The sequence below is a fragment of the Suricata suricatta genome, chromosome 5 (assembly GCF_006229205.1).
Source record: "Suricata suricatta isolate VVHF042 chromosome 5, meerkat_22Aug2017_6uvM2_HiC, whole genome shotgun sequence".
Taxonomy (NCBI): domain Eukaryota; kingdom Metazoa; phylum Chordata; class Mammalia; order Carnivora; family Herpestidae; genus Suricata; species Suricata suricatta.
The window spans coordinates 118549298-118568131 of NC_043704.1; the positions used below are offsets into that span (position 1 = coordinate 118549298).

Genomic DNA, 18834 nt, shown 5'->3' on the forward strand with positions numbered 1-18834 from the left:
TCTTTACCAAATTGGTTGTTTATAACATCAAAAATTATAACTAATATCATACTCTGGTCTTTTTAAAATAACACATTTCTTTTTTTTTATTTAATAGTTTATTGTCAAATTGGTTTCCATATAACACCCAGTGCCTCTCCCCACAAGTGCCCCCCACCATGACCACCACCCGCTTCCCTCTCTTCCCCTCTCCCTTCAGTCCATGGTTCATTTTCAGTATTCAGTAGTCTTTCATGATTTGTGTCCTTCACTCTCCCCAGCTCTCTTTCCCCCTTCCCCTCCCCATGGTCCTCTGTTAGGTTTCTCCTGTTAGACCTATGAGTGCAAACATATGTTATCTGTCCTTCTCTGCCTGACTTATTTCACTTAGCATGACACCCTTGAGGTCCATTCACTTTGCTACAAATGGCCATATTTCATTCTTCCTCATTGCCATATAGTACTCCATTCATATTTCTTTAAATATCCATTGTATTGCCAATCCCTAGCATTCTGAAATTCTAAATGTTGGTTAAAACTCTCATGATTTTTAGAAAATGTTCTAATACCAACATACCTGTGGTTTGAAACTAGAAAAGTTGGACTCTGGCCATTGAGCTAAAACACAATAAAATATTTACCTGTACAAATGATTAACATATGGGTTGACCCCCAAGGAATTCATCCAGTTCCGAAATGTCCTCTCTTCTTTGCTCTCTCCTAGAGTAGACACAAGTTCATACTGATAAATCAGGATAAAAGGCATCAAAGAATATATTTTAAGCCATCCCAGCAGGTGCAAACTAGCAATACATATTTTACTGTGGTTTCTGTGATATTACAATTTCTTGGGAGGTGGAGAAGGGGGAACCTCTTATTGACAAAGTCCCCTTTTGCCCTCTGTCTAGAAGACTTCCATTTGCTCTAAATTTCTCTATCTAACTTGATGTCTGTGAACTACTGAGTCATGGGTTTTTCTCTGTCCAGAAAGTAACAGAGAAACTTACATAGTCATATCTGTAGTTATTATATGCAAAAAGGATTGGCTAAAAATTCATGAAACAAAATCTTTTAGCAGTCAAGGCAACATTAAATATAGAAGAAAAGTTGTGCCTTTCCTAATGCAGTGTTTCTAATTTTGTATGGGTTTGGTTTTACACAGGAATTTTTGTAGGCACACAAACCTACATTTTAATTACACCAAACAGCAATAAAGGAGAGAGGCAATTACAGGTAATATAAAAAATAAGCAGTGAAGGGGGAGCCTGGGTGGCTCAGTCAGTTGAGCATCCAACTCTTGATTTTAGCTCAGGTCATGGGATCAGGCACTGTGCTGAGTGTGGAGCCTGCTCAGATTTTCTCTCCCTCTCCTCTCTCTCTCTCTCTCTCTCTCTCTCTCTCTCTCTCTCTCTCTCTTTCCCTCTCCCCCTCCTCCCCCTCCTCCCTCCCTCCTTCTCCCTCTCTCTCTCCCTTTCCCTCTCTTCCCACTTGCATATGCCCTTTCTCTCTCAAATAAAAATTTAAAATAAAAAATAAGCAATGAAGGGATATAACTATTTTACAGGCTTCCTGAGTTATTTTAGATTGTCACTACTAAAATTACATGAGGGACACAGCCCTACACACAGGATGCTAAGAGAAAGACATCATAGTTAAGTCCCTAGACCTCAAAGATCACCTCAGTAAGAAACTCCTGCAGGTACTGTTATTTAACCTGTGATTTCCTAACCCCCCTGGCCATTCCCTTCACAGCAGTGCTCATACCATCTCTAAGGAAAACGTGAGCCATAGTGTACCACAAAGTGGGCAGAGAGCAAGATGGACTCTCCTTGCCATGTCTGCATTCTAGCCATCCTCTGGATTGCAAACAGTCCTAAGTGACTAGCTGCAATATTACTGTTTTCAGCAAAGGTAGGGGACCATGCAATGGCCTAACCTACATCTCATCACTCCTGAAAAGCTAGAACATTTACACCTCTCACTTCTAAACTATAAGCAAGTTCAGGCCACTCATCTGGGACTCATCTGGGATTCCCAGGATGATGTGGCATTCTAAATCTGTAACTGTCTGGGCTTCAGTGCCCATCCAGTAGAGCCAGCCCTGCTATCACCTTCAGACTCATTGCCACAGAGAGCATAAACCTGCACACTCAGAAGAGAAACCAAACCTTGTAAATTCTAAAAGATTCTGGTTTTTTGTGGCAGCTGTTCAGGAAATAATCTGTCCACTATGTTTTCATTTGATTTTCTATGTTAATACCTAATAGCTTTCCCAGAATCTACTTTATATTTGATATAGTCATATAATTTCTTAAATTTTGTTCTCTCTGGCCTGCATAACCGGCCAGTCTGTTGCATTTGGCACTAACACTTTATGATAAATAACCTATATGAAAATTTTTTTTAAAGTTAACCAGGTTAAACTAAATATTCCTAGAAACTATGCTTGCCTGCTTATAGGAGTTATTAAACAAGTGCAAATTAAATATCTGAACTTTCCCTAAAGTGACATAAATATAAATATACTATCATCAACAGTTTGATGCATGTGACATGGATTTACCTTTTAATTGTTTCTGTATTACAATCTGTAATAGATATTTTTCTAGTAATTAGAGGATTTTTACATCATTTCCTTCTAGGAAAATCCGAGTTCTGTTTTAAAATTATAAATATTGATAATATAACAATAGTCTAATTTTTAATTGAAATAATATCCAAATCCTGCTGAAGCTGATAATACAGCAAATAATATTTAAAAGGACACTCATGGGGCGCCTGAGTGGCTCAGTTGGTTGAGTGTCCGACTTCGCTCAGGTCATGATCTCACGTTTGTGGGTTCGAGCCCCGCGTCGGGCTCTGTGCTGACAGCTAGCTCAGAGCCTGGGGCCTGCTTCAGATTCTGTGTCTCACTCTCTCTCTCTGCCCCTGCCCGCTCACGCTCTGTCTCCGTCTCAAAAATAAATATAACATAAAAAAATTTAAAAAAATAAATAAAAGGACACTCATACGTTGACTGAGTTCTGAAGCTGTTATAAGCTTCAGGGATTCATATTTCTTCCCACTGTTCTCTACTAATTAGAGTTATCATTTTAATTTTTGATGCCTGGAAAGTAAAATAGATTATATATGTGAGCATTTATTTATCTAATACCATTTCCAGTTGTCTTGGTAAATAAATGCTCAAAGCCAGAAGCACTATGCACTTGTGCAAGAGCCATGGTAAAGCACTACAAAAACATATGTATTCCAGATTGTAAGTGTTGCCTGTATTGCAGACAACTAAACCAATCTTAGAAGTAAAATATTAATTGCCGATATAAAATATAGAAAGAACTATAAAACATTTCATTTTTGAGCCAAACTTATATACAATTGAAAAAAGTTTCAGAAAAAAATATTACAAGCAGACTACTAAGAGGAAAGAAAAGGAACTAACATATATTTAACACTCACTAAATGTGCTAAGTGATATGTTAAGTGTTTTCCTCTTTCCAACCTGACAATTACTGAGCACATACTGTATGCTCAACTCTTTCATGCATGAAAGGTCATTTTAGCCTGCTCTGCAATTCTTCAAAAGTAGTATTATTAATCTGTTTTTACAGATGAAAAAACCCAAAGCTGACAGAAGTCTCTCAGATACTAAATGGTGGACCCATAATTTGAACAAAGTATAATTCAATGGCCTATGTTATTTTTTATCACCACCAATGAAGTCTGAGATTCAGAATTTGGCTCAATTTAATATGAAGGTTTTATATTTAGTTGGGCTTTAAATTTTCTCAATTCCATACAGATAAAATTCTTTGCCAATGAGGACATACTAATATATGAATATGGGGATATGATAAGGTCAAGCTTCAAATTTCATAAGGATCTATAAAAACAAATTTACAGAGGAAAAATTCCAATGACAGTCAAAGTCACATACATTTTTTGCAAATGTATCAGGATATACATATGTTCCAAATAAAGATGATTGATAACTATTTCCCATAGTATCTTCTCATATAAATATAGTAAATACTAATGGAAATATTTAGCAATCCTATTCACACTGAAAAATCCCAAAAGCATGCTGAACACTAGCAAAAGAATTCAAACATGACAAATAGGAGAGCGAGCAAGTTGGAAAGATATCTAGCAAGAATTCAGTGACTATAAAAAGCAGATCATATTTAATATGCCACTCTAAACAATGCCTTCTATTGTAAGATACAGGGGGATTTTGAAATTTTCCAGACTGATAAAAACTTAGCAGTCTTCCTTTTTATTTAATTTTTTTTAAGTTCTAATCCCTTACCCTAAATGTCTCTGCTGAAAGAGCTACACTTTTATCTATTCTTCCTCCCACTTACAAATCTATGTAAAGGATATAGTCTTTATTTTACTCAACCTTAGGAAGAGTGAACTGAATTAATCATATTCCTCAAAGAACATATTTGTTAAACCTGAAGTTTCTTTCATTAATCAAAAATATGTAATTATAAAGTGTCAAGGACACTGGACCTCTGGTTGTGGCAGTCAAAGAGAAGAATATGAAACTGATTTCTCAGTCTATTTCCCTGGGGAAGGAAGGGAGTAAGGTGGGTGACGTGAGAGAATGAACACTTGAGACATCGAATTCTCCCCACCAAGAAGAAGCCCTCCTTGAAGACTGCCTTCTTGAAACCAGGGCAACTAGTGAGAAATTTTAGGATCACTTCCTAGCTCTGAAAGCTGCTACTGTTTTTGCCTTTAGTTCTTATACTACTGTGGGCTTGGGTATATCTGTGAGAGTGTGAGAATGAGAGAAGAAAAGAGAAGCTAGGAAACAAAAATGGGGACAAAGAGCTAGATAGTGAGAATGTTTTTGTTGTTATGATTCATATATTGTAACCTTCAATGACATTCAAGAAATGTACCATAGCTAAATAATACCCCAAAAACGTATGTTACAGAACCCAAATAGATTCTTCCAAAGATTACTTGTGTTAAAAGTAAGTTTGTTTATTTACGGGAGAGGGATAAAGGCTTTATATCATGAAATCCAACTGTCAAAACTGGTTTTTAATGTATTTATAACTATAATATCCCAGCATTATAGAAGGCAAATTCGGTGGAGAGTTTACATAATCAAGCTTTGCTCTGCTATTCTAATGAAGTTTCATTTGTGTTTCTTCCTTGTCATCATTCTTTAGGCATATTAAGACAGAAAAACACAGCATGAACAATGCAAAAAATAAATATCAACTCAGATAGAAAGACTAAATGGTACTAATAAAAAGAATTTCAGGATGAATATATTTATAGAGTATAGAAAAGTACTAAATACAGTACCTACATTAGGAGGGGTCAAATCTGCATTTCATGAAGCAAAATAGGAAAGTATTATAAATTATGAGACAGATAACAATAGCCCACACACGACAAGTAATGAATATTTAAAAATTTTTTCATGTACATTAAAAACATTAAAATGAGAATAATACTGGAGTCAAACTGTAGCTTTCAAAGGAGTAAAGAAAAAGCCACAAAATGATTATTTTTTTCAATAGATAATTCATTGTCCGTATTGGTGGTGGAGTTATGTTATGTGGTCACTTAAGAGACTATTTTAAATGTATGATAGTTTTCACTAAACTCTTATGCAGAAATGACAGACAAGTAAGATATACCCCAGCATTCTCTTTGATCCAAACCAACAAATACTTTCCCTATTTGAACGTTTTAATGGATGCACATGCCTACACACAGTAAACTGAATCTCCCACCACAACCCCCTACCTCTGATACTGAAGAGGGTCAACACCACAAGAAGATACATACAGTGAAGCAATTTAAGGCAGAAAGAACATACCTTCCAATAAATTCATATCGATGTCATTGTTATCAGGCTTATGTAGGCATGGGTATGTGTTAAACAGATTAGCTACAAAAGCTAAATTAAGTTTAGGATTGCCTGAAACCACATCTGCAGGAGTAACAAACTGTCTGCAGCCTAGTTTATCTGCTTCTTGAAGCATGAATCCAGCACGCTTCAGGTCATTTTTCTCCTAAACAACAAAATAGAACAAAAATGGTCAAGATTAAACTTTTGATTGGCATAATTGTTTATTGAGAGACATATTTATAAGCCAGCATGTTTCTGGAGATATATTAAATGATAGGTCAAAACAAGGTCAGAATGTGCAGAAATTCCAAGTCAAATTCTCTTGCGTCTTCTTACTGGCATCAGAGGAATACTTCACCCTCGTTGCTGCAATAGTCAACAAAACCCTCAAATATCATATCAAACAGCTCCTACTGGTCAAATCATTAACAATTTGGTCAAGGCCATATACTGGAGTGCCTTTTGTCTAAGAGGCTTAGTTGTCTCACCCATTCTATCCTGAATAATATTTCCAAAAGATCCTTTTTTCAATGAAAAACAAGTTGGGATACAAATAAAATCATATTAAAATCTGAAGAACAGCACTTTTCACAAATGCAAAATCCTGGAAACAAACCAAATGCTTTTCAACAGGAAAGCAGACAAACTGTTTTATATGTACACAGTGATACACAATAATAAGAGTGACTCTTAGCAACATAATATGCTCAAAATAAGTATTAGTGATTTAAATACAAAGTAACAAATTTCATATGAAGTTAAAAAGTAAAATGAAAATTTTAATTTTGTAAGGAATATATTTGGTTGAAGGAAAACTGTATTTAAAAAAGGAAAAGAACAATGAACATAAGATTCAAGGTGATAATTATCACATTAAGGTGAGGCAGAAAGATGGAATGGGGAAGAAGTACTGAGCTACATGTAAGTAATATCAGTCTTAGCTTTCTTGGATTGAGGGTTCATACAAATGGACTTGTTATAATTTTAAAACAATTACAAATAAAAATAAATTTAAAAAGGGAGATGCACATGCAAGGATCCATGATGAAAATATATTATGACCAAAAATAATTACCTCATTCTGTGTACCAGTGACAAAAAAGTAAAGATGTAATGAAATCAGAGAAAGTGATAGATTCAATCCTATTAAATAACAATAAGAAGTTCCTAATATGGATATGAACAAATTACAATATGTGGACCTTATTTAGATCTTGATTCAAATAAACTATGAAATGAAAATCTGACATTTATGAGGCAATTGGAAATGTCAATGTTGACTAAATACTTTGATAATATTACAGATTATTGTTAATTTTTTAGGTATGATAAGGTATTATGGTTATATTTTTAAAGTTTTTTTTATCTTTTAGAAATACATATTGAAATACTCATCAGTGAAATGATACGATGTCCAGGATTTGATTCAAAACAATACGGGGGCGGAAGGATAGGTGACAGATGAAAGAAGCCTGACCCTGAGCTGAGAGTTGTTGAACCTGGGGCGTGAGCACATGGGAGTTCAGTACAGTGGGCTTATTCAAATTTTATCATATTTGAAATTTTTCATAAGTTTTTTAACTTCCTAACTTTTTACTCAAACTAATTTGCAAATTTTGCAGTTTTGCTATACTTTCTCAAATGTTTTATTGTAAGTAATGTAAAGTATAATTAACTTGTAATGACTCAATTTGCCTTCAAAATGATTATGGATGTTGCACTTAAAGTACTTAATAGATTATCATCTAAACTATAGTCTGATTAGATTTTAATATTTAGATAGAACCATCCCTAGTATTTACAACTTAGGCTAAAAAATGGGATTCCTGGGAAATGTGTTAGATGAGTCAGGATCTGCATCAGTCCTCCCTACACTGTAAACACTAGGAACAGCCATCTTTATTTTGTAGATTTCTGAATAGAAGTTGAAAGAACTGATAATCAGTTGCTTAGCAATCTAATAATGGCGTGTTGCTCCCTTTCCTAGTACACAGTGATAGCCACAAAACACCCTGGTGAGTTCCAGTTATGTTGCACCAGGAAAATGTGGATGTAGGGTTGATTCCACACATACTCAAGATCAGAATTCTGCAATTCCTTTTCTTCAGTCATGACAGCCAGATGGCTTAGCATGGAGAGTTGAAGCATAAGGCATGAAAAAACTGCTGAAGAGCAAAGGGCCAAGGTTTAATGAAGAGCTGAGGACTCCACCAGGAATCCTGCTCCACCAGGAATGCTGCCTGCACTCTAAATTCGACTGTACTCACTAGTCAGATTCACAGAGATAGAAAGTAGAACAGTGGTTACCAGGGACTTGGGGGAGAAGAGAATAGCTATTGTTTAATGGGTACAGATTTCACTATAGGATGATCAAAGTTTCAGAGATGGATAGTGGTGATGGCTGTACACAATGCAAATATACTTAATGCCTATGAAATGTACACTTAAAATGGTTAAAATGGTAAATGTTGTTATGTATGTTTTATAGAAATAAAAATTTTAATTAAAAACTGTACTTACATTAAATCCTGAAAGATCAATGGTAATGGCAGGTCCATTATCCCGGTCACCTTTAGGTGCAATCTGATTAAGCAGATGAAAATAGGCTCTTGAATCCTTCAAGGAAAGAAATGAAATAGACTTTTAAAATGAATAAAATCATCAGTTGATTTAGGAAAACAGTACTCAAACTAAATAAATTGTCCTCATCTTGAAGAATGGAGTAACTTAGTAACTTTACTTATAACTTACATAAGCTCCTGAATATACCATGCTGCTTGGCACCTCAAAGCTTCTTGCAACAACCGTTCCCTACACTTGGAATACCTTTCCTCACTTTTTCATTTGTTTACGTTCCCAAGCATCAGCACTGGTTAAGGTTAGGGTCAAGCATTATCTTTTAGAAGCCTCTCCCTTTAATTCAGAACCGTGTAACTTGTTCTGAACAATAGAATGCAGTGACAGTGATGTTCCGGGGTCCTCAAGCCCAAGCCTTAAGAGCTTCTGCTTCCTTCCTCTTGAAGTCAGTCTCCATGTAGGAAGTCCCACCCATCTGAGACTATTATGCTGTGAGGAAGCCCAGTCTAGCCATGTGGAAAGGCCTCATGGAGACACAGTGAAGCACTGGACATGTGGGTGGTGCCCTCGTGCACTCTCCAGACCAGCCCAACTGACAGCTGAATGTCAATGAGTTAGTGATTCCAACCAAAACCGTCTGAGGCAGAACCACTCAACCAAGCTGCATGAACCCACAGAATCATGGGAAACAATATTATTTTAAGCTATTAAGTTTTCTTTATTAAGGGTAGAGCGAATTCATTTATTTCTGCAGTAGACCTTTGGGCTTCAGTATCATCCTTTTTGAAAGGAAGATACATAGTAAATAATATAAATTTATGAGCTTTAGGGTTTATTTCTAGATTCCCTATTTCCAAATAACGCTTCTTAAGAGTGTTGACATACTCATTTATTAACTAAGGCACTGAGGAAAGCCGATGGGAAAAACTTCCTATAGTTAAAAATAAAATCCCAAAATAAGTTTTCAGGCTATATCAATAAATACAAAAATTAAGCTATTTACATTTTGAGTGGCTTGTTTTACAGCAATAGATAACTGAAATACCCATCTACTAGTGTTTATCTGCCTGTGTAACTGGTAAGCTTCTCAAGAGCTAAATCTTTGCATCCCCTGTGCCTGGCAGAATACCCCATGGGAGGGGTTTAAAAAATAAATGATGAATTGAATTTTAAAATAAGAGAGGCTCCCCCCAAATAAACATTTTAAATGAGCACATAATAGATGAAAGTGGAGAAATACAATGTCACTTCAAAATGAGAGACTCTCATCTAAGCCCATTAGGACAAAAACTAATCTGACTGAAGATGTTACTATATCTACAGAAAACACAAATAAATGCTAATGCTAATTAGTCTGGGATGGGGGGTGGAAAGCATAGAGAAGGAGTTACAGGGACCCAGTTTGGCAATTAATGTCCAGGGAAATGACGGTGTGAGACCTGCTAGGCATACTGAATGTTACAGTTTCCTCAATAAGCTCTCCCAGTAGGGAAGGAAGCATTTCAAGTACCCTGGTTGAGAAACATACCTGAAGAATTCCTTTTGTCCACTTACTCCCTGTGCCCTCAGATATTTGGTCTCCTGTTAGCTGGTTATTGGCCAAGTGGGACTAAGAGTGTTGGACTGGTTGGGTCCACAAGGGCCTCTCACCCAGTGAACAGATGAATTTTTAGTTCAAATTAATAGACATCTCATTATAAGTTAGTCTTTCTGTGGCATATAAAATGGGAAAGCACTTTCTCTGTTAGCACTAACATTGCCTTCTCACAGCTAGTTATATTTCTCCTTAAATACCAATAAGCCAAGTTTTTTATTACAAAATGAGTATTTTGTCCTTTTTATTTTTTAAGCCTTTATTTAAATTCTAGTTAGTTAACATACAGTGTAATACTACTTTCAGGCATACTACAATGACCCAAAACCTCCATACAACACCTGGTGCTCATCACGCATTCCCCTATCCTCTTCCTTTCTGGTAACCATCAGTTTAAACTCATTTTTTAAAATAAAATATTTTGCAATTATAATTGGGAGATCCACTTCAGACAGTAAAACGCAAAGTTTCATTTTCTACACTGCGTCCTTATGAATTAAACATCAATTCAAATTTAAGTCAACGCCTTTTGCGTTTTTAACAGTCTGTGTCCTTATTTATGTCACAGTGTTGAGCATTAGAATATAAACCTTAATGTCGCTGCTGAAGTTGTTGATGGTGCGCCATCCTGCGTTGGTCAGATGGTAGTTCACCCATCGCAGGAGCAATTCCTCCGGAGAAAGCTTCATCAGCTCTTCTAGATCCTCGCCCTCATTTAGCAATGCAATTAGAGCTGAGAAGAAAACACTGAAATATAAATTCTTCCCATAGTAAGTCTATGTCAGTGAAAAGTAAATATTTTTTTATGATTCTACCTTCATTCCTGGAAATCTCAATATCAGCAAAAAGACCAACTTTGATGATCTGCCAGAGAAGTCCCAAGACCAAGTGAGGTTTTCCTTCTTTGAGATCCTGTGCACCAATGTTGACCACTGTACAACCAATGGCTGAGGCAGAATTCAAGGCTAGGTTTAAATTTTCCTGAATTGCCACAAGGAAAAATACGTGTGAGAAAGTACTTTCTAAAGTCTTATCAACTAGTTGTGAAAGTAAATAAGAAAGAATAGATTTTGCAAATTCAGATTTTAAAACATAAGTAATATTTATAAAAGCAAAATACTGTAGTCAAAAAAAATCCCATGGTTTTAAGTCTCTTTACTACTCGATCTCTCTCCCTTGCACTCGTCAATATCATATGTCATTTTCATCCTATTTCTCTTCTTTCACACATCATGATACTACATAAACCCATCATCATGAGGTAAAAAAAAACAACCTATATTATCACAACTTTACAATTTTTTATAAATGAATGAGGCTTCTTTCGGATAAAGTTTCATGGGAACCTGGTAATATTCTAGCAGATCTATTCCCAGAGCTCTAAAATTACTGATTTTCGACAAGACAGATATAATATCCAAATTAACACTTTGCTCCTTCCCAGAGGCCTGTCTTTTCCCATTCTGCTTTAGATTACTCTTTTAAGCTTCCTAAAGATCTAGACTATTATCCCCTACTCATATGGGAAGAATGTTATCTTTAAAAATAAAACTGTAAAAGATTTAGCCCCTCAGACCCATCCTATAGTTATTACAAAATAGCTAGATATTTTTTATTTTCTTTCACATACTGCATACAAATGTTAAAAGTAAAACCAAACAATAAATATGTGCAAGAGTGAGAAATGTTGTATTTCAGGGTCAGTGCCATAAGAAATTATGTGACAGATGTATTCTAAAAAAAAGATATATGAATATTTTCAACAATCATAGATAAACGAAACATCCTGACACAAGATGTGAAAGAAAATAAACTTCTCACAACTGCAAGTGGAAATGGCTTCTTTAAGAACTCTTGCCAGGATTATGCAATATTATTGGCTTATTGGAAGGTGGAAAACAAGAAAGCTATGTTAGTCAACGGCCAAGTCTATACTTCTCAAGGACAGCAGGAAATGGGAGGACTCCTTGAATAGTCGAAGATTAACCTGTACCACTGCCCCAAGGTTGTAGCTTTCTTATAAAAGAGACTTACCAACTTTAGCAGAATCAAGGATGGTATTTGCCAATAGAAATGAAGAAAAGAGCTTAGCAGTAGCTCACCTTTAATAGCTGCAGCTGTGGCTAGTATATTACCTATTTGCTATTACTACCACGACACAAGAGTGGCAGGATAACAGCGAGATTATAAGGATGGCCTCTAGATCTAGACCACTGGGATCATATCCAGGGTAATTTCTCAGTGCCTCAGTTTTCTCATCTGTAAAAACATAGGTATCTACCTTATTTTAAGAGTGCTGGGAAGAGTCAAAGAGATAATTCATCAGCTTGTTTAGAACAGTGACTGGTAAATAGTAAGTACTTAGTAAATACTGATATCCACCACTGCTCAAGAGATTTTGAGGGGAAAACTGTGGTGACTATAAATTCCTGACTTTAACAAGACTTGAATGGAGAAGCTGACTACAGAACAATATAGTAAAAAAGAATAGTTCAAATTCTAAAACGTGGTAAAATTATACCATACCAACCAAGAACAACAGCATCAAGCAAATATTTGTTAATAAAAGTAACTTGGGAGTGCTTGGGTGGCTCAGTTGGTTAAGCATCCAACTTTGGCTCAGTTCATGATCTCTCAGTGCATGAGTTCAAGCCCTATGTCAGGCTCTGTGCTGATAGCATGGAACCTACTTAGGATTTTCTCTTTCCCTTTCTCTCTTTGCCCCTATGCTCCTTGTGTGTGCTAACTCTCTCTCTCTCTCTCTGTCTCTGTCTCTCTCTCTCTCTCTGTTTCTCTCTCTCTCTCTCTCTGTCTTCCCCTCAAAAATAAATAAACATTTAAAAAAAGAAAAAACTGTATTAAAAAAAGCAACTCGTGGCATCTGGGTGGCTCAGTAAGTTAAGCGTCAAACTCTTGATTTTGGCTCTGTTGGGTTTGTGGGATTGAGCCTGCATTGCTGACAGCACAGAGCCTGGTTGGGATTCTCTCTTCCTGTCTCTCCACCCCTCCCCTGCTTACATACATGTGCATGCACTCTCTCTCTCTCTTTCAAAAATAAACTTAAAAAAAATAAAAGCAACTGAATGATTAGAATCATATAACTTGAATACTATCTTCAGTTCATTCAAAGCACTTTGAATCTTTATTTCATTCAGTACAAAATACAGCTGAATTTTATTTAATAAAAACCTAGTTTTTATAGAAAACTGAAATTATGTTAAATCAAATGTTCTACATGAATGGACCTAGAACCCACTACGTTAGGTGAAATAAGTCAGAGAAAGACAAACACTATATGACCTCACTTATATGTGGAATCTAAAATAAATCAAAACAAAAAATACCAAACTCATAGAGAAAAAGATCAAACTTGCAGTTATCAGAGGCAGACTGTGAGAGGAGGGAAAATTGGAGAAAGGGGGTCACAAGATACTCGAGCACCAGGGATGTAATGTACTAGATGATGCCTACGGCTAACGTGACCGTACGATATCCAGGAAGGTTGTTGAGAGAGTAGATCCTCCGAGCTCTCTCGCAAGGAGAAAAGTTTTGTCCTCGTTTCTTTTTTCTCTCAGTACTTTTTATTGTATCTCTGTGAGAAGATGGATATTAGCTGAACCTATTGTGGTAATTGTTTCATAGTATATGTAAATTAAACCATCATAGTAATATATTCCAATTATTTCTCAATAAAATTGGAGTAAAAAAAGTTTGTCTGCGCCTAAACACACATTAATAAAGGCCTTACATTTTACAGCACAGTAACATGATTATTAGCAAAGGGCAAATACTTACAGAAATAGTGAAAGGGGTGAGCTTTTTCTTATTAATGGCTCTTTCATCAATTGTATCTGGTTCAGATAAGTTGATCATCTTGCTAAAGAGAAAATGGCAATAATTTAGTTTAAGACTTCCAGTTTATAGAAGATAAATAATTTAAGTAATTTAAGACTTTTTAGTTTGTTTGCAAGTAGACAAAACAGTTCAAATTTGAAAAGTAATAACAATCCATTTTTAAATATTTTTTAATGTCTTTTATTTATTTTTGAGAGACAGAGAGAGACAGCGTGAGCAGGGGAGGGTCAGAGAGAGAGGGAGACACAGAATCTGAAGCAAGCTCCAGGCTCTGAGCCAGCTGTCAGCACAGAGCCCGATGCGGGGCTCGAACCCACGAACTGTGAGATCATGACCTGAGCCGAAGCCGGTCGCTTAACTGACTGAGCCACCCAGGTGCCCCAACGATCCATTTTTAAAAAATATTATACTGTGATTCATGTAAGGGACTTACTTTTTACAACCTAAGAAATATTCCCTAACCTGAAACAAATCCACCACTCACTACAATAGTCATCTTAGCATTTCCTCCTAATTTTTTAAAACTTGCATTTTCATCATGTCAGTCTTGTCTTTATGTCATTAAATGATCATCAACATTTAGTAGTCTGAAATGTAAGATAAAGAAATCCTCAAAAAGCCAAGTTTCATAAAGTGGTATCAACAGTGTCAAAATTACTGTTGAAAAGAGCCAGAGACATGGTCTTTCTAAAACTTCAATAATTCAAACATTTTAAAAGAAATTAATATAAAATTTATCTCTAGATTTTAGAATCTATCTTATATTTTAAAATAAAGATAGGATGAGGTGCCAGAGTGGCTCAGTCAGTTAAGCATTCAGCTTTGGCTTAGGTCATGATCTTGTGGTTCTTGGGTTCAAGCCCCACATTGGGTTTGCTCAAGCCACGCTTCAGGTGAGCCCTGCTTTTCTCTCTCTGCCCCTTGCTCACTTGTGCCCCCTCTCTCTCAAAAATAAATAAACAAACAAACAGACAAATAAATAAATAAATAAATAAATACAGGAAACTATCCATTCAGCTAATAGGAATATCAACTGAAGGTGCGAGGGAAGAGATCAGAATTGTAGGTGGAGGTCAAGGTATGTTTTACATATTACGTTCAAAACCTAATATCCTGTACTTGACGGTAGGTTGGGTTTTTTTTTCTTTTTAAGTAAAAACACAGAAAAAAGACTGAAAGAAATATGCCAGAATACTAATGATAGATATTTATGGGTAATCAGAATATTTGTGATGCTTCTTTTCTTCTTTGTAAGTTTTCTATATTTTTATAAACTTAAAAAAAAGACACCTGCTTTGTACAAAGAAGTATGCTAGAACTGTAGTTACAGTACACACAATAGAGACAAATTCTCCGAGAGAGTTTATAGCCTAGTGAGCAGAAACATACTGCAAAGAGCCAAGGATATACGACAAGATTGATTTAGAACATTAACTTCATTTAAGCACAAATGAGATATATCTTTCTTTAACAGGTCCTCATGTCCCTGTCCCAGTCAATAATCCCTTACTGCAAGTGAAAAAAGAAACCCTATGAACTTTTAAATTTTTTTAATGTTTATTTTTGAGAGACAGAGAGACAGAGAGCATGAGAGATAGAGAGTCCAAAGCAGGCTCTAGGCTCTGAGCTGTCAGCAGAGAGCCTCACACAGGGCTGAACTCGAGAACCACAGGATAATGACCTGAGCCAAGGCTGGATGCTTAACCAACTGAGACACCCAGGTGCCCCCTGTGAACGTTTTTAAATATATCAGAGGAATAACTCAAAAATTTCCTGGAATCATTAAGGAAATAGATGAAAAAAGGCACCACAAAAAGAAGACATTGCATTTGAAAAAAGTTTTGGGAAGCTTTGGTACTTAATTTTCTATGAAACATGAATTCTTCAATACCTACATACTTGTTCATTGAATTGTAGTATTCACTGAATGCTCATCAATAGGGAGAGAAAGAATACATCTCCCTTAACCCAAAGTTTGACTCACCAAAGAAGGATGCCATCTGCAAGTGATTTGAAAAGACTGCCATCATGAGGATTCATGGGTATGAGATGTTTACAGTCAGGGTCATCCTCCAGGGCTTTGTTTATCCAGTTAACAAAAGCCACTTTTTCTTCCTCTGGAAACAGAAAGTCTTAGTTAGCAAACCTCACTGCACAAAATTAGCTGTATTACAAAAACATACTTTTTAATTTCTGCTCAAAATTAATAAATGTTTATTATTAAAACTCTACTAAAATACTAAAGGGTTTAAGAGGGCATATGGGCTTCAAGAGAAAGGGAATTCATTCTATTTTTTCATGTGATATATTAGGGGACAGTAAGATATATAACTGAAATGAGCACAATAAATATCCTATTTGATTCTAAAATATTTACAAATATATATTGTTCCTGAAAGCTAATGAATCAGAAGCCAACTATCAGAGGTCAGATTACACACACACACACACACACACACACACACACACACACACACACAATCACACACCAGGGTTAAAAATACGAGAAACAAATTTCCACAACAATAAACTCCACAATCCCCACCAAAATTTAGAGAGCTGTGATCTGGGGCTTTTAATAGAAATACTAATTTCAATCAAGAGTTATTTGAATGAATAAAACAACTCCATTTCTGTGAAATTTCTACTATAAGAAAACTGATACAAATCCAGATATGAAGATTCTTAGTCATCTGCATCCTCAACTTCTCAACGTATGGTTTCTACTGTGGGCACACTGGTCTTTAGACAGAAAATATTGTTGAGCTAGGTAGTAGCAAGAATATGAAGAAACTTAAAAAGAAAAATGTTCTACTGCTTATTATTCTGTAAATATAAAAATCATTTAACAACATAAATTTTCAAAGAAAACAATTCCCTTTTCTTAATGTTTATTTATTGTGAGAGAGAGAACAAGAGTAGATGGGGGGAGAGGTGGGGGGAGAGAGAGAGAGAGAGAGAGAGACAGAGAGAATCCCTAGCAGGCTCCATGCTGTCAGCACAGAGCCCAACATGGGGTTCAATTCCACAATTATTATTATTACAGAGTAATAATATTTTTCCCAATTATTTTTATTACAGAGTAGCATATAGTGAGTTGACCTTCCCCAATTCCTAGAATTAGTTACTTTTCCTAAAGTCATATTTGTGTATTTTTTTTAATGCTTTATTTATTTTTGAGAGAGAGAGAGAAAGAGACACCGGGAGCAGGGGAGGGTCAGAGAGTGAGGGAGAATCTGAAGCAGGCTCCAGGCTCTGAGCTAGTTGCCGGCACAGAGCCCCATGCGGGGCTCGAACCCACAAACCGTGAGATCATGACCTAAGCCAAAGTTGGATGCTTAACCAACTGAGCCACCTAGGTGCCCCCCCCCACCAAAAGTCATATTTGGCAGGCACTCCCAAACTGTAACCCATCACTCACTCACACACACACACACACACACACACACACACACACACACATACACACACACACACATACAAACACACACATACACTAATATTTCTCTTTGGCACATATCATAGTCTGACTTTTAATATTATCTTCTTGCCTCACTATACATACCTCCTCAGGGAATTAGAATCTAGGGATTTAAACATCAATGGATATGGCACCTCCCTTTTTAGTGTAATGATAAAAATATACAAAGAAATACAACATAAGGGAAATAAATACACAAGAGAGATATAAGCAATGTTTTAGAGAATTTAAGGAAAAAAAGAATCACTTCCAGTGGGTGGAAGTAAAGAAAAGGCTTTATGGAGAAGGTACAATTTGAAAGACAGATTTTTAAGATGGGCAGGGAAAGGGAGGATGTTGCAGATATAGGAACCAGGATTGAGAAACTATTTCACCACCACTCGGATGGCTGTAATAAACAAAACAGACAATAACAAGTGGTGGTGAGAATGTGAAGAATTGGAGTTTTCATACATTGCTAGTAGGAATGCAAAATGGTGTGGCAACTTTGTAAGACAGTTTGGTAGTTTTTAAAAATGTTAAACACAGAGTTACCAAAAGACCTAGCAATTCCACTCTTGGGTATCAAGGTAAGTTAAGCATATGTCCACACAAAAATGTGTACGCACATGTTCACACAGCAGTATTCATAATAGCTGAGACAATCTGAATGTCTATCAACGGACAAAAGAATAAGCTGTGATATCATCCAAAAAACCCCAAAATATTATATAGCAATTAAAAAATGTGCGACAATATATGTCACAACATGGGTAATCCTTGAAAATATTATGCCAGTGAAGGAGCCTGTCAACTGTCAAGTGAAAGGCCACTACTGTATGATTTCATTTACATGAAATGTCCACAATATGCAAATCCACAGACATAGAAACTAGTTTGACGGTTGTCAGAGGCTAGGAGAAGGAGGAAATTGGGAGGGAACCACTAATGAGCATGTGGTTTCTCCTTGGCAAAATGAAAGTGTTCTCAAATCAAACAGTGGTGGTGACTGTACAACTCTGTGAATATACTAAAAACTGTATATTTTAAAATGTTTATTTATTTATTTTGAGAGAGGGAGAGAAAGCATGAGTCAGGGAGGGGCAGGGAGCTAGGAGAATCCCACACAGGCTCCCCACTGCCTGTGCAGACCCAAAGCAGGGCTCCATCCCACAAACTGTAGGATCATGACCTGAGTCGAAAGCAAGAGTCAGATGTTCAACCAACTGAACCACCCAGGCGTCCCTGAACTGTACACTTTTAAAGGGTGAATTTCAGGGGTGCCTGGGTGGCTCAGTCGGTTAAGCCTCCGACTTCAGCTCAGGTCAGATCTCACATTTGTGGGTTCGAGCCCCGCGTCAGGCTCTGTGCTGACAGCTAGCTCAGAACCTGGAGCCTGCTTCCGGTTCTGTGTCTCCTTCTCTCTCTGCCCCTCCCCCTCTCAGGCTCTGTCTCTCTCTGTATCAAAAATAAATAAAATATTTTTTTTAAAAA

The 18834-nt window shown here is 36.4% G+C and overlaps 1 protein-coding gene and 1 long non-coding RNA gene across 6 annotated transcripts in view; one reads left to right on the top strand and one right to left on the bottom strand.

Annotated features, from left to right (window-relative positions):
- Nucleotides 1-18834, top strand: part of LOC115292177 — a 55914-nt gene that overhangs the window by 25040 nt on the left and 12040 nt on the right. The window lies entirely within an intron of this gene.
- Nucleotides 1-18834, bottom strand: part of PLS1 (plastin 1) — a 47278-nt gene that overhangs the window by 20789 nt on the left and 7655 nt on the right. For 2 of the 3 annotated variants that reach the window (XM_029940113.1, XM_029940112.1), the window contains exons 4-10: nt 15865-15997; nt 13821-13902; nt 10841-11006; nt 10616-10758; nt 8375-8470; nt 5822-6017; nt 621-699 (exon numbers count right to left, since the gene is read on the bottom strand). In XM_029940113.1, coding sequence (XP_029795973.1) covers nt 621-699; nt 5822-6017; nt 8375-8470; nt 10616-10758; nt 10841-11006; nt 13821-13902; nt 15865-15997 — 895 coding nt within the window. Of the gene's footprint in view, nt 1-620; nt 700-5821; nt 6018-8374; nt 8495-10615; nt 10759-10840; nt 11007-13820; nt 13903-15864; nt 15998-18834 lie in introns of all 3 variants that reach the window. The other variant, XM_029940111.1, reaches the window with a different exon arrangement.